The sequence below is a fragment of the Dreissena polymorpha genome, chromosome 13 (assembly GCF_020536995.1).
Source record: "Dreissena polymorpha isolate Duluth1 chromosome 13, UMN_Dpol_1.0, whole genome shotgun sequence".
Taxonomy (NCBI): domain Eukaryota; kingdom Metazoa; phylum Mollusca; class Bivalvia; order Myida; family Dreissenidae; genus Dreissena; species Dreissena polymorpha.
This window is the reverse complement of record NC_068367.1, coordinates 36,819,403-36,835,514: the sequence shown is the minus strand read 5'-3', so window position 1 is coordinate 36,835,514 and position 16,112 is coordinate 36,819,403. Positions and strand designations below refer to the sequence as shown.

At 37.7% G+C, this 16,112-nt stretch overlaps 1 protein-coding gene across 4 annotated transcripts in view; it reads right to left on the bottom strand.

Annotated features, from left to right (window-relative positions):
- The window catches only part of LOC127854875 (sterol O-acyltransferase 1-like), a 47,892-nt gene that overhangs the window by 5,293 nt on the left and 26,487 nt on the right, over positions 1 to 16,112 (bottom strand). For all 4 annotated transcript variants that reach the window (XM_052389977.1, XM_052389974.1, XM_052389978.1 and 1 more), the window contains 8 exons: positions 14,888 to 15,036; positions 13,124 to 13,251; positions 10,346 to 10,418; positions 7,593 to 7,692; positions 6,579 to 6,775; positions 5,998 to 6,074; positions 2,298 to 2,396; positions 1,311 to 1,446 (listed from right to left, as the gene is read on the bottom strand). In XM_052389977.1, the coding sequence (XP_052245937.1) occupies positions 1,311 to 1,446; positions 2,298 to 2,396; positions 5,998 to 6,074; positions 6,579 to 6,775; positions 7,593 to 7,692; positions 10,346 to 10,418; positions 13,124 to 13,251; positions 14,888 to 15,036 (959 nt within the window). The remainder of the gene's footprint in view (positions 1 to 1,310; positions 1,447 to 2,297; positions 2,397 to 5,997; positions 6,075 to 6,578; positions 6,776 to 7,592; positions 7,693 to 10,345; positions 10,419 to 13,123; positions 13,252 to 14,887; positions 15,037 to 16,112) is intronic.

The window sequence follows — 16,112 nt, the reverse complement described above, 5'->3', positions numbered from 1 at the left end:
TGTACCAAAATATAAATGATACACATATGATACAGGAAAAACCATATAGAGCATAAGTGCAATCCCTTCAGTGCTTTTAAACTAGAAGAGAACAAAACCTGCGTTTGTGAAACACTATGCCCCCCACTGTGCTTTGAAGCTACACCGCAGCTATTTTAGAGAAAATTTGTAAGCCCATAACTTCGCCAAAAAATCAATGGACAGTAAGTTAACTAACGAAATTCACACTTCATCTGGAAGTCATGTAATTAGACTCACATACCAAAAATCAGCTAAATATCTGAAAGTGTTTTGTATATAAAAAAAACTTCTGGAAAACAGTTATTGTTGAGACAATTTTTTAGTACAAAGCCCATAACTTTGCCAAAAATCAATGGACCGGAAAAATGTTCACACTTCATTTGGAGGTCATAAAAGTAATCTCACATACCAAAAATCAGCTCAATTTCTGAAAGCTTTGCATTAAACAACCTCTGGAAAACAGTTGTTACAGAGAAAATTTCTCAGTCCAAGGCCCATAAGGTTTCAACTAAGATATTTACTACTGGCCCCCCACCCCTATAAACAGCACGATGGCACAGGATATGCACAGATTAAAAGGTTTCAACTAAGATATTTACTACCGGCCGCCAACCCTATAAACAGCACAAAGGCACATGATATGCACAGATTAAAAGGTTTCAACTAAGATATATACACCTGGCCCCCCCCCCCACCCCTATAAACAGCACAAAGGCACCGGATATGCACAGATTAAAAGGTTTCAACTAAGATATTTACACCCGACTCCCACCCCTATAAACAGCACAAAGGCACAGTATATGCACAGATTAAAAGGTTGCAACTAGTCTAAGATATATACACCTGGCCCCCACCCCTATAAACAGCATAATGGCACAGGATATGCACAGATTAAAAGGTTTCAACTAAGATATTTACACCTTGCACCCACCCCTATAAACAGCACAAAAGCACAGAATATGGACAGATTAAAATGTTTCAACTAAGATATTTACACCTTGCCCCCCACACCTATAAAGAGCACAAAGGCACAGAATATGCACAGATTAAAAGGTTTCAACTAAGATATTTACACCTTGCACCCACCCCTATAAACAGCACAAAAGCACAGAATATGGACAGATTAAAAGGTTTCAACTAAGATATTTACACCTTGCCCCCATCCCACCTATAAACAGCACAAAGGCACAGAATATGCACAGATAAAAATGTTTCAACTAAGATATTTACACCTGGCCCCCAACCTCTATAAACAGCACAAACAGCACTGGTTATAAGAAGATACTTACATCCTGCTCCCATAAACAGCACAAACAGCACTGGGTAGAAAAAGCCTAGGGCCATGATGAGGACGTACTCGTGGAACACTGCAGAAAGCAAGAATACAGACGCCATGGACAACCCACGATACTTGGGGCCAAACACCTGGAAAGGAGAAAGGGGCTTTAACCCATTTATGCCTAGCGTCTAGAAAAAAGGCCTTGGCATACAGCGTAGACCCAAATGAGACGCCGCATGATGCGGCGTCTCATCAGGGTCTGCGCTGTTTGCTTAAAGGAATTTCTGTAAGAAATATTCTAAATATAAAATAAGTATACTAGAAATCCCTAATTTTGGATGCAAATTGATCCAATTTAGAAGAATGGGAGAGTCCACTAGGCATAAATGGGTTAAACATGTGCGTTAGGTGTCGTCCCATATATGCTTGTGCAGTGCACACAAGCAGGGTGGATACTTTCTTCCAAGACTGGAGAAAAACATTAATTATGCCAGTTATGAGGCCATTGCTTTTTCTCTACAAGTTTTCTTTATTGCCAATAAAAGCAAAATATCTCTGTGACCAACCTTCAAGGAGTCACTGTAGACGTAATGGTCAAAACCAGTTGTGCTACACAATCTTGCGAGTGCGGTCATAGCTGATAAACAAATCAACCAATAAAAGCAAAAAATCTGCAAGACATTTTTCATTCTGTGACAAACCTTGCAACAGGTTGACGTGGTGTGGTGAATATGGTGTCTGCCTAGAGACCGGGAGGTAACAGGTTTCAACCCCATTGTGAGAGCGTTCTTTAGATCCCCCTAAAGACACCTGGTACTGTTTATACCCAGTAAACGGACTCAAAAGTGCTTCAATAAGCCTTAGGTTTGAAATGCAATCGAGCTTAAAATATAGGTTTAAACTAACTTCTTTTACTTTAAGCCTCACAGGATAAACCAATCGACAAATAAAAGCATATACAAATTATCTGCGAGATTTTCGACCCTTGACAACGAACCTTGCAGCAGTCTCTGTAGACGTATGTGTACAGCCAGTCGTGCACCACAATGTTCCAAGTACGGTAGTAGCTGGCAAATGAAGTCATGTTCCACCAATCCTGGGAAAAAAACGAGCACTGTATTATGAGAATTTTGAATAAGACATCTGACAGGGCTCTCGGAAACGCTTAATCAAGCGTATTTGTACGCATAAATTTGAAAAATGACGCTAATTGGAAGCCAATTGAGAGTCCCCAGGACGCACCTTTTTCAATAACTGGGTTCTTCAAGTCAATCCATTAACAATCAAAACCTGTTAAGCAACCTCCCATTTAATCTCTAGCCAATGCAATTAATTTCCTCACACCTGTTGCAGTAATGTTTCTAAATTGTCCAATAGTTTTCCCACATCCCATCCTCAAGGGAGCTAAGCCCTGATGCTTTATCTGACAGTTTGAGCATGCCTCCAGTAATGTAGTATTGATTAATGCCATTTGGAATGGCCATTTGCTGATGTGTTACAAATCTACAGTTTTAACTTCCTAGAAACTTGCCCCAAATTTGCATTCACATCAAAGACCTTTTTATGTCTGCCGACATCATAAACAACTTGCAGTTTATTTTGGCATAGGTTCAATTCAAATCATCCAGTAACACTGTTGTGATTGTCAAAGACTTTTGTATTTAACTGGTTTTATTGTTGTTTCAATTGGAAATAGCATTGCAAGGTACTGATGTTTTGTTTACAAAAAAGAAAATGTATATAAGTGGGGTGTGTATGTAAATATAATTATTAAGCACTTTTATGCAAACTTGTACGGTGGCATAAAGGGGACATAGGCAATATTTTATTTAACAGTCTCTATGACGTGCACACGCCATAGTTATGACGTGCGCACGTCATAGTTATGGCGTGTGCACGTCATAACTATGGCGTGCGCACGTCATAACTATGATGTGCTCACGTCAAAGCTTTGACGTGGGCACGTCATAGAAAAAGTTAAACAATATAACATAGGAAATATTTTATTTAACTATTTCTATGACGTGCGCACATCATAGCCTTGACGTGCGCACGTCATAACTGTGACGTGCGCACGTCAAGGCTATGATGTGGGCACGTCATAACTATGGCGTGCGCACATCATAGAAATAGTTTAATAAAATATTTGTATGTTCCATTTATGCCACCGTACACATGCCTTAAAAGAGCTGTTTATTTTGTTTCTGTATGATTTTTTATTCAACTAACAATAAAGAGAACATAATGAGTGGGATTCCTACATGTAATGTATATTTTGTAGTTGGGTTTTTAATAATGAAACCAACAATTATATTATTTTATATTCATTTTTTATTTAAATGGATATTTTGCTGACAATTTGAAGACGAGTGCAATATTTATTGGGACTCCTATTTTTTCCTTTTGGACAGCTACTTTTTCCAAGAAAGGAGTCCAAGGACTCCTGTTTAACCCTTTCAGTGCGGGAACCGAATTTTAAAGGCCTTTGCAAACAGTTTGGATCCAGATGAGACGCCACAGAACGTGGCGTCTCATCAGGATCCAAACTGTTTGCTATTCTGCTATGCTAATTTTAGAAATTCAGCAAACGACATTTTAGCAGACGACAAATATCCCAGCATGCAAAGGGTTAAAATCCTAGTGAGACTCCTGGTCATCAAACATGGAATGAAAAAGATATTTGTGATTTTCTCAAACAAAACTGTGTACAAGTCTCTTGTAAACAAAAATCCAGTGTACATGGAAAGTGTTGTCCCTGATTAGCCTGTGCAGACTGCACAGGCTTATCAGGGATGACACTTTACGCACATGCTTTACGCCCAGCTTTCCCTGAACGAGGCTTGTTATATTTTATATGTTACATTTTAAGGGAATGGCAATAAAATGCACCAATCAGTCGTCTGATTGGTAAAATGCACGATTAACAAGCAAATTCGTTGAATTGATATCCTCCGCCAATATGCTTCTGGACACAAAAGTGTTATATTTGACACTCAAAAAAGCATTTTTTCAAGATACAAAGGGCCATAACTCCGTTATTAACAGATGGTGTACAATGACATTTGGCATGCATAATCCTCTAATCCATATATACATGTATACTCATACCAAGTTTCAATGAAATCCGCCAAAGCACTTCCAAGATATGGATGGACGGAAAGACGGACAGACGGAAAGACGGACGGACAGATGGACGGACAACGCCAAAACAATATCCCTCCGCCTAGGGCGGGGGATAACAAAAGTTTTTGTAGCAAAGTGGGATTATCATAGTAATATAAAATCAGGGGACAATATGTGAGTAAAATATTATGCAGAAATATTATAGTATGGCCTCAAAATGCTTCTTTAGATGATACCATATTGTAGACCATGTGATGAGGATTTCATTGATATATTTGTGTATGTTTGTTACTCTGTTTTCAACATTATTTCAGTCATAACGCCATGGTAACTTAACCACATCACACTTTTTTTTGGGTAGCTGGTTTACCAGTACTAAATAGAGGATATTTGTTGAATTTGGTGGAATATCCATTTTAATTCAAAAGTAAACATAGAAAATAATATTTTCACAATTGGCACTTTTTTTCCCTATGATCATCAGTGTATTTAAATTGATAGTTCACCTAACCCAACAAATTTTCTTTTTCTTGTATGCTTACATCTTTTCACAGTATAACAGTGAAAATTATTCATAATTTTCACTTTTAAATTATCACTGTTTGAAACAGTGAATTATCAGTTTCAATTAACTGATATTTCTCTATAAACCACCGGAGAGCATAAGTAAGTGTACATACTGGTAAAGGGTTAAATACGTGTCTAAGTGGTAAATGGTTAAATATGTATCTAAGTGGTAAACTGTTAAATAAGTATCTAAGTGGTAAAGGGTTAAATACATGTCTAAGTGGTAAATGGTTAAATACGTATCTAAGTGGTAAAGGGTTAAATACGTGTCTAAGTGGTAAATGGTTAAATACGTATCTAAGTGGTAAACTGTTAAATAAGTATCTAAGTGGTAAAGGGTTAAATACGTGTCTAAGTGGTTAATGGTTAAATACGTATCTAAGTGGTAAAGGGTTAAATACGTGTCTAAGTGGTAAATGGTTAAATACATATCTAAGTGGTAAAGGTTTAAGTACTTGTCTAAGTGGTAAATGGTTAAATACATATCTAAGTGGTAAAGGGTTAAATACGTGTCTAAGTGGTAAATGATTAAATACGTATCTAAGTGGTAAAGGGTTTAATACGTCTAAGTGGTAAATGATTAAATATGTATCTAAGTGATCAATGGTTAAATACATATCTAAGTGGTGAAAGGTTAAATACGTATCTTAGTGGTAAAGGGTTAAATATGTATCTTAGTGGTAAATGGTTTAATATGTATTTAAGTGGTAAATGGTTAAATACGTATCCAAGTGGTAAATGGTTAAATACGTATCTAAGTGGTAAAGGGTTAATCAGTGGTAGGTGGAAATTTGCTGTACAAGGGATGTCATAACCAATCCTTACACAAGATATGTGGCCAGGCCAGGGATCGTAACCCTGATCCTAAGATATGTAGCCAAGCGATCTACCAACCAAGCTAGATGGCCTGACTCCCCATGATAAATAAATCTCCCATTTGGAAAAAAAGGAGCACTTTAAGGACACTATGTTTTCTGTTGTAAAGGAGAACCTGTTTAACGGCTTACCTTATAAAACATTCGATCAGCAAATGTCAACATCTCTGCAAAGGCATTCAACCAGGAATGAAGAATTGCAAAGAAACCTGAAAACAAACAAATACAGTCTAACACCTAACGGCATTTCCAGGACAAGGATCGAACTTGCAATGCTGGTATTTGTCGTGCGATGCTTTACCTACTGAGCTAGCCGGCCCAGATTCTGTAAAAAATATGGGCAGTGAGTTTTTTCCTTCTTTATAACATATCCATAAAATGCATTTTCCTAATCTTGAAAAAATAACAAAATTCCCAATTGAAGTCGGAAAAATTCCCAAAAGGAAGGAAAAGTTTGTTCCAAAAGCGCAGTATCTTCAAGTGAACAGATAAAATGTGGACTGAAACTAAACATTTAACAAAAAGGCGTGTACAAATATATTGAGATGTGTTTGTGCAATCAAGTATCGAGCAACTAAATACACATTTATCCTGATCTAAAAATTTCAAGATGCAAGGCTTCCAAATTTCAGGGTTTTTTGCCCTAATTTTTCCCAATTTGCCCATAACAAGTACTCTTCCAATTTGGGCAAAAGCAATCGTTGGTACGTCACCTATAAGCAGCGTCAATGTTCCAGGCAGCATACAACTAAACATGGACTTGAGGAAGAGGTTCGCGCTCACGTGGTCCTGGTTGAAGTTTCGGAACACCGGCACGCAGAACCTCTCGAATATGTAGTACGTGTAGAGAAGACAGGCCACTACCTGGGCGAAGTTGCTCACCACGTAGCCCCATCTTATTGAAGCAGTTCTGCGATGAAAGACAGAACATTGCGGGGTTTGTTGATGTTAGATACTAAAATAAACCTTGCTGTTTGAAATTTGGGCTTAAGTTGTTTTTTTTAGCCTGTGCAGTCCTCACTAGCCATTAAGAGACAAAACTCTCCACCTTGACTTCCTTTAAACAAAAAATTCCTTAAAAGCTGCAAGTGTCTTCTCTGATTAGCCTGTGCACTTAAATAATCCTTGCTGTGAGAAACTTGGGCTCAATGCATGTGCTAAAAGTGGTGTCAAAGATTACCCTGTGCTTCCACACTAGCTAATCAGGGACAACACTCTCTGCCTAGACAGGATTTTTGTGTGAAAAAGAATTCCTTTAAACAAAAAATACCATAAAAGCTGCAAGTGTTGTCCCTGATTAGCCTGTGCACAGTGCACAGGCTTATCTGGGACAACACTTCACACACATGTATTAAGCCCAGTTTTCCGAGAACAATACTTAAAGGGGCCTTTTCACAGATTTTAGCATATATTGAAGTTTGTCATTAAATGCCTTATATTGAAAAATGTAAACATTGGATCTAAAAAGCTCCAGTATAAAAACAAGAATAAAATTAAAGAAAAAAAGTAACCCTCAACTGGGCTCGAACCACTGACCCCTGGAGTAAAAGTCTATCGCCAAAAACACTCGGCCATCCATGCTCATACAATCAGAGATGAATTGATACTATATATAAGCAATCCTCGTAGTATCACAAAATATAACATCACAACAGAAATCTTTATAATTTTCAGGTTTTTAAATCGTCAAAAGATGCATGCAAATCTAAATTACCCATCAATACTACCTTGGGTAGTTGTCTCGGTAGACAAGAGTCGGTGCAAAAAGGAAGTACAGATATTTGGAGAAATTTGGACACAGGTCACTTCTGTCATGATCTTTGTTGTCTGCAATAAACACACATTATTTAATACTTAAACATTTGCTGATGCTGAGATTTTTAAATATTCGTTCACCAATACATGTAACTATCTCAGCTCAATTTAGCTTATGGTTTAAACATCTAAAGATTGGTCATAATATATCTTAGCAGAAACTTTATTTTAAGACGCAACCCATTCTTTATGCCAAGGAACCTTTACCAAGCAGTGGGTTTATTGTAACATGCAGAATTTTGTGATACATAACAGTGTTTTTTTTCCCATTCAAAATCGGGTCTAGTATTCGACCCCATTTCCAATGGAAAAAAGTATGTGTTTTTCCCAAATAGGACCTCAAAATTCCCTTTTGAAGGTGTAAACAATAAATAAATAAGAAGTTTCAATTGAATACATGTAGTAGATACCATGATATGGAGATGTTTAATGTTTAACTAAATGACATCATAATGAAGATTCCTATGCTGACATTTTGGTGAGAAGTATAGCGCACTGTATTCTGTGAATTGTGCAGCTTATAATTTCCCTGTAAAGAATTCAATAGATCTTTTCTATATAACAACTATTCAATAGGTCTTTTCTACATAACAACTATTCAATAGGTCTTTTTACTAGTGCTGCAACAATATACCGGTATATCGGTATATATCGCAATACGCAATCCGCATATTGTATTGCGATACGATTTTCATCATACCGGTACGAAAATTTTACAAAAATTCATTCACATTTCGTCCAGAAAAGCCATCCGATATAATGATAACAAGGTAAACAAAACAAAGCAGTGTAAAATTTTTTTTCGTAAAAATAGCATATTGAAAGTTTATTATACGGAGTAGCGTTGTTACATCGGAGCATTCGTTCGATGCTTTTGAACAGATTATCGTTGAATTAACTGCGCACAGCTGTAAATGTTTCGTTCGATTCTGAATTGAGCATTATTTAATTTGTAATCCGATTACAATAAAAAATTCTAGCGTCAAATAAAAGTGCTTTATCCTTTGTCTCAATAAAAAGCGCGCGAATATTATACAGACATGAAGAACGTCGCATGGACAGTATGGGTGTATTTTGTGTTGAATAAAAACGGGAACATCACGTCAGGTGAATTACGCGTGTTCAGTGGAAAAAAACGCCCCGGTTGGACGTTATTTCATCACATCTTTAAATAGTAACGAATGCCAAAATGTATTTGATACTTAAAAAAATTTGCGAATGTTTGTGTTTCTTGTTATTCTTGAGCACATTTATAGTAAATATATACCAGAATTTGCTTTAAAACTGGAATATACGGGATTATTGGGTAATTGGCAAGTTATAATTTTGGTACAAGTTAGCAATATATTGCGATATATTGCAATACGGGTTTTTGAACTGACAATATATTGCAATACGGTTTTTGGCGTATTGTTGCAGCACTACTTTTTACATATAACAACTATTCAATAGATCTTTTATATACAACAACTATTCAATAGGTCTTTTATATTTAACAACAAGGGCTGTTTGTAAAACATGCATGCCCCCCATATGGGCTGTCCGTTGTACTGGCAGCCATTGTGTGAATACGACTTTTGTCACTGTGACCTTGACCTTTGACCTAGTGACATGAAAATCAATAGGGGTCATCTGCAAGTCACGATCAATCTACCTATGAAGTTTCATGATCCTAGGCATATGCGTTCTTGAGTTATCATCCGAAAATCATTTTACTATTTCGGGTCACCGTGACCTTGACCTTTGACCTTGTGACCTCAAAATCAATAGGGGTCATCTGCCAGTCATGATCAATCTACCTATGAAGTTTCATGATCCTAGGCATATGCGTTCTTGAGTTATCATCCAAAAATCATTTTACTATTTCGGGTCACTGTGACCTTGACCTTTGACCTAGTGACCTGAACATCAATAGGGGTCATCTGCGAGTCATGATCAATCTACCTATAAAGTTTCATGATCCTAGGCATATGCGTTGTTGAATTATCATCCGAAAATCATTTTACTATTTCGGGTCACCGTGACCTTGACCTTTGACCTAGTGACCTCAAAATCAATAGGGGTCATCTGCGAGTCATGATCAATCTACTCATGACGTTTCATGATCCTAGGCGTATGCGTTCTTGAGTTATCATCTGGAAACCATTTTACTATTTTGGGTCACTGTGACCTTGACCTTTGACCTAGTGACCTCAAAATCAATAGGGGTCATCTGCGAGTCATGATCAATCTACCCATGAAGTTTCATGATCCTAGGCGTATGCGTTCTTGAGTTATCATCCGGAAACCATTTTACTATTTCGGGTCACCATGACCTTGACCTTTGACCTAGTGCCCTCAAAATCATTAGGGGTCATCTGCAAGTCATGATTAATGTACCTATGAAGTTTCATGATCCTAGGCCCAAGCGTTCTTGAGTTATTGTCTGACAACCACCTGGTGGACGGACCGACCGACCGACCGACCGACATGAGCAAAGCAATATACCCCCTCTTCTTCGAAGGGGGGCATAACTATTCAATAGGTCTTTTATATATAACAACTATTCAATAGGTCTTTTATATATTACAACTATTCAATAGGTCTTTTATATATAACAACTATTCAATAGGTCTTTTATATATTACAACACAATTCATGAAATGAAAAGTGTTAATTTGTTTACCTTCTTTTTTAAATGCTAATACTTTTGGGAAATTTTCTCTCACGAATGCGTGGGATTTCATCATAAAGCGTAGCTGAAAAAGAAAAACATAATAGGTAATTATTTGTAAATGCATGGGAGACGTCACTGGGACACTGTTTTAGTACCTTTTTACGACAAGAAGTAAACATTTTTTTCAATATGCCATGATTGCCATCTATGAATCATATGGAATTTATATTATACTTTGGTAAAAAAACTGCCTATACCAGAGCTTACAAATGTACAACTAATGTTACACATGCCTACCAGCGCTATAAATTCCAAAGGCAGTAATCAATAGATTTTTTTTTTTACTCCAATTTTGGATATGGCCTATACCACTGCTATTACAACTTTGTGTGTAATTTCACCATATTTTAGAAAACAATATTTCTCTGATCTTGAGACCTTAAAGTACACATGTGTACGACCACCAACGTGTGATATTCAACCATTAATATATCGTCGCTGTCGTTCTCAAACCTCGTAGCTCTAAAATTTTCAAAATATTTTTTTCGTCTTTTCCGAATATATGAAGTCTGGCGCGTGTTTTGTGCTTTATCTTGGAGCTCTACGCCAATCAGAGCCCTTGAAAAAGCCAAGTGACGTGATGAAATGTTGTAGAATGATTGTTGGCTTTTTTCCCGGCGAAAAGTCGTAGCGACGCCATTTCACCTATAGGTACGTCGTTTCGTTTGGACAAATTTGACAAAAACTTTTTTATATTTTTTTTTTATTTGCAACTATGAGGTTTCCTATAAAAAAAATGAGACGTTTTTTTTCTCTCTCCTGAAAAGTTGGCATTTTGTAGCTACGAGGTTTGAGAACGACAGCGACGATATCCAAGAATCTGAATAAGCTGGCTACACTAAATATCATACCGATATGTTTATAAGAAAATTAGGTTGTAAAAGTCTTTCTCAAAGTTGCTTTAAGTGTCAGATATATCAAGGCACAGGTGCTGGGCGTGTGGCCAATTCACTGAAACACTATCAGTAAGTCATAAAACAACATTTTTCATCACTTTGATAACACAATTCTGATATAATGTATATGAACATATATTTACAGTGAACCCGCATTTATCCAGAATTCGAAAGTCCGGAAATCTCGCGATCCGGACGAAAGGAGGAATGGATTTATTATGCAGTATTTTACCCCAGTAGGTCCGGAATCTCGCGTTTCTGATCCGGACGTAGATTTCGCGACACTGATCTGTGTATTTAGATGTAATGAATAACTAATTATGTCTCGTTAATCCGGATGCTTCCCAACATGGAGGCTTAATCGCCCATCCGCTGTATAAACAAAAGCGCAATCACCGAGGCGTGAAGTATTGTTGTGTTTGATAATCCGGAAGATTTGTTTATCCGGAAATTTCTGCCGGAACGGACGTGTCCGGATAAACGCGGGTTCACTGTATTATAACAGAATTATTTTTTTTGTAAAAGTGATGAAAAATGTTGTTTTATGCCATATTGATAGTGTTTCAGTGAATTGGCCAGGCGCCAAAAACTAGTCGATCAAGACGCAGTATCATGAACATCCTCAACATTTTTGCTCAACTCATAAGACGAGATTTGAGTTTGCACAAAGCTGTATAATGAGTATCAAGCATGTCCTTTAGCTCACAAACAATCTGAAATCTCAGCTATTAGAATATGCATATATTCTTCCTTAAACTCAGGGTTGAGTCAGACTCAAAACTCGAAAAAAATCTTCAAATACCAAATTTAGATGATCCACATAATCTCACAATTTGTTTAAAACAAGACTATTGTCAAGCAATACATGTCCCCTACCGGCTCCACCATTGTAAGAAATTCCATTGTCAATTCTTTTTTATTTGTTTCCATTACAACCATAATTGTTGACGTAGGAACAAAGTGAAATGACGTGCATAATGTCCATATTGCCATCTATCCATGTTTCAAGTTTCATGAAAAAATATGAATAACTTTTTAATTTATCGCAGGATCCAGAAAACCACTATTTTTAGCAGTATTTCTAGTCTATTTGTTGCCATAGCAACTATAATTTTTGACGTAGGAACAAAATGGAATGACGTGCATAATTTCCATATTGCCATCTATCCATGTTTCAAGTGTCATGAAAAAATATGAAGAAGTTTAAAAGTTATTGCAGGATCCAGAAAAGTGTGACAGACAGACAGACTCACAGAGCGAATATTGAGTTAACCCTTTCCCCATAAGAAGCAAAGTGAAAATGGCTTTTGCAACCAGCATAAAACCAGAACAGCCTGCGAGTAACTCGCAGTCTGTTCAGGTTTTATGCTGTTTGCTGCTCATCAGTATCTAAGGATTGGAAATGAAGCCTTTAAAACTTGAATCAAGTAAGAAAGGTCTTAAATTAAATATAACTTTCTAAGGGACTACAAATGTGTCAAAATACTTATCTAAGGGGTAAAGGGTTAAGTGTGTGTGACACTAGGGCCTGGATTTCAAATCATACATACAAATGAGTCTTGCTCATGGATAACAGGGCTTAATGCGTGTGCGTAAATTATTGACCCAGATTAGCCTGTGCAGTCCACACAGGCTAATCAGCTTCGACAGTTTCCAATGTAACTTGATTTTCATTAAAAAGACTGCCTACAAAGGAAAAAGCAATAAAAGTGGAATTTGTTATCCCTGATTAGCCTTTGTGGGTTTCACAGGCTAATCTAGGATGTCATTAAGCCTGTGCATTAAACCCCATTATTCCAAGGGCGAGGCTCGAATGTGCCCAACAGTGTACCTGCTCTGTGGTGATGATAACTGCTGAAGCAGGTGGAATCTCGTGCTCAACGATGAACAGTACGGGCAGGACCATAAAGGCACACTGGTATGCAATGTAGGCCAGCAGTCCCAGATAGTCCAGTATGCCTGCAAATAGGAGAACAAAGTGCCTGCAAATAGGGAACACAGTGCCTGCAAATAGGAGAACACAGTGCCTGCAAAAAGGAGAACATAGCGCCTGCAAATAGGAGAACACAGTGCCTGCAAACAGGAGAACACAGTGCCTGCAAATAGGAGAACACAGTGCCTGCAAATAAGAGAACACAGTGCCTGAAAATAGGAGAACATAGTGCCTGATAATAAGAGAACACAGTGCTTGCAAATAGGACATCACAGTGTCTGGAAATATGAGAACACAGTGCCTGCAAATAGGAGAACCCAGTGTCTGCAAATAGGAGAACACAGTGCCTGCAAATAGGAGAACACAGTGCTTGCAAAGAGGAGAGCACAGTGCCTGCAAGTAGGAGAACACTGTGCCTGCAAATAGGAGAACACTGTGCCTGCAAATAGGAGAACACAATGCTTGCAAATATGAGAACACAGTGCCTGCAAAGAGGAGAACACAGTGCCTGCAAATAGGAGAACACTGTGCCTGTAAATACATGTAGGAGAACACAGTGCCTGCAAATAGGAGAAAACTGTGTCTGCAAATAGGAGAAAACAGTGCCTGCAAATATGAGAACACAGTGCTTGCAAATAGGAGAACACAGTGCCTGCAGATAGGAGAACACAGTGCCCTGCAAATAGAACACAGTGCCTGCAAATATGAGAACAAAGTGCCAGCAAATACATGTAGGAGAACACAGTGCCTACAAACAGGTGAACACAATGCCTACAGATAGGTGATCACAGCGCCTGCATGTAAGATAACACGGGACTCAATCATGCCTGCAAATATGGCAACACAGGACTCAAAGAAAGAATGCAGGCTATACACGTTTTATGATTTAAGAAATTGTCTTATCCCTTAGCATGTTACTTGCAGGCTGTTCTGGTTTAATGCTTGTTGCATATAGCATTATAACTGTCCTTCTGAGCTGGAATGGGTTTATTTGCCCTATGGAGCAGCAAAAAAACACACTTTATTGCATTCACATCCAGAATATAGGGAATGACATGACTGTGGTGTTCAGTTGTATTGTAGTACATGAGAATCTGTTGAGTGGGCTGGGTGGGACTGGAATTTCAATAATTGCAATTTAAACCATTGGAACACCTCAACCATGAAACCACCAAAACCATTTTAGCATGTTGCTGTTCCGTTAACTCTTTAAGTGCTGGAACCGAATTTTAAAGGCCTTTGCAAACAGTTTGGATCCAGATGAGACAACACAGAACATGGCGTCTCATCAGGATCCAAACTGTTTGCTATTTGGATAGTATTCTTTGAAAAAAAATCGAAGAAAATGCTAATTTTATAAATTCAGCAGACAACATTTTAGCAGAAGACAAATTTCCCAGCATGCAAAGGGTTAACCCTTTACAACTCAGTCAGGCACTGTGACGCTTCTGAAGTGTCTTAGAAAATTCAATTAAATTTAAGACCTTTGTAATATTAGATTCAAGTTTATTAAGCCGTCATTTGCATTACTCAGATACCGATGAGCAGCAAACAGCATAAAACCTGAACAGATTGCGAGTAACTCTGGTTTTATGCTGATTGCATATAGCTATTATCACTTTGCTTCTGAGAGGGAAAGGTTCATAAGTCAAAAGGAGTTACCAGGTTTCCCGTAGGATCGATACACGCTCCAGTAGTAGAAGCCTGGATACACTACGATAAGCGTGCTGAGCTGCATCCACAGCCAGCAGGACACAACCCTCGGGAACTTGCCAAGACCCCATTGGATTAGACCGAAATCCAGGCCTAATCTGAAATGATACCCAATTGGATGAGACCGAAATCCAGGCCCAATCTGAAATGATACCCCATTGGATGAGACCGAAATCCAGACCCAATCTGAAATGATACCCAATTGGATGAGACCAAAATCCATGCCTTATCTGAAATGATACCTGATTGGATGAGACCGAAATCGAGGCCCAATCTAAAATCAGAACCCATTGAATGAGTCCAAAATCCAGACCTAATCTAAAATGGATTGTTTGTTTATGTAGACCACATTAAATGAGACCAAAATCTAGACCCAATCAGTATATAGTAAAATGGTTGCCAATTGGTATTTTTCTCATGAAAAAACTTTTTTCCTAAACTTTGGCATTTAAAAAATTGGGTGCGCATTATATATGGTTGCGTACAATAGTTTTTTTCAACAGTTTTTCAGTTACATCACCCCAGTCAGTAAGCCTACACACACTTTACCTGGGCTAACTGGTTTGTCCATACTAATCAGGTTTTTTTTTTCCTTCTTTGGGACCCGCCGAAAATCGGCCCTTTCCCCTCGGATTTTTTTTCCCCTCAGCTGGTAAATTTTCCCCTAGATTTCATTTTCCCCTAAAAAAATATTTTTTTTTTTTTTTTTTTTTACCTTTAAATATATAAGTTAACCTGATCCACTGTAGAAAATAGAAAAAATCTTGCATAATAAAATTATCTGTTGCCTTGAATTTGTTTTAAAAACAGTAAAATATGTTAAATTGATTATTTTAGACTTTCCTTATTTTCCCCAAAATCCAGCTTTTCGCACAATTTTTTTCCCCCAAAATTTGACGTTTCGCGCTATTTTTTTCCCCTCAAAAAAGGCCAGGCCCTTTCCCCAATATCAGATAAAAAACCCTGCTAATTGCACATACTTATGCCAGTAAATGACAACTGCCAAACTTGAATCAAATAAAGGGGGAGAATTTTCAATCACAATACAAGTTATGCAGTGGTGCAAGAAAGATATTTTCTCCAAAACATATAAGCCACCCCCACAACTCCCCAGACAGGTCAATTGCTGTATGTTTCCCAGCATCTGTAGACACTGGGGGCATTAATACAAGTA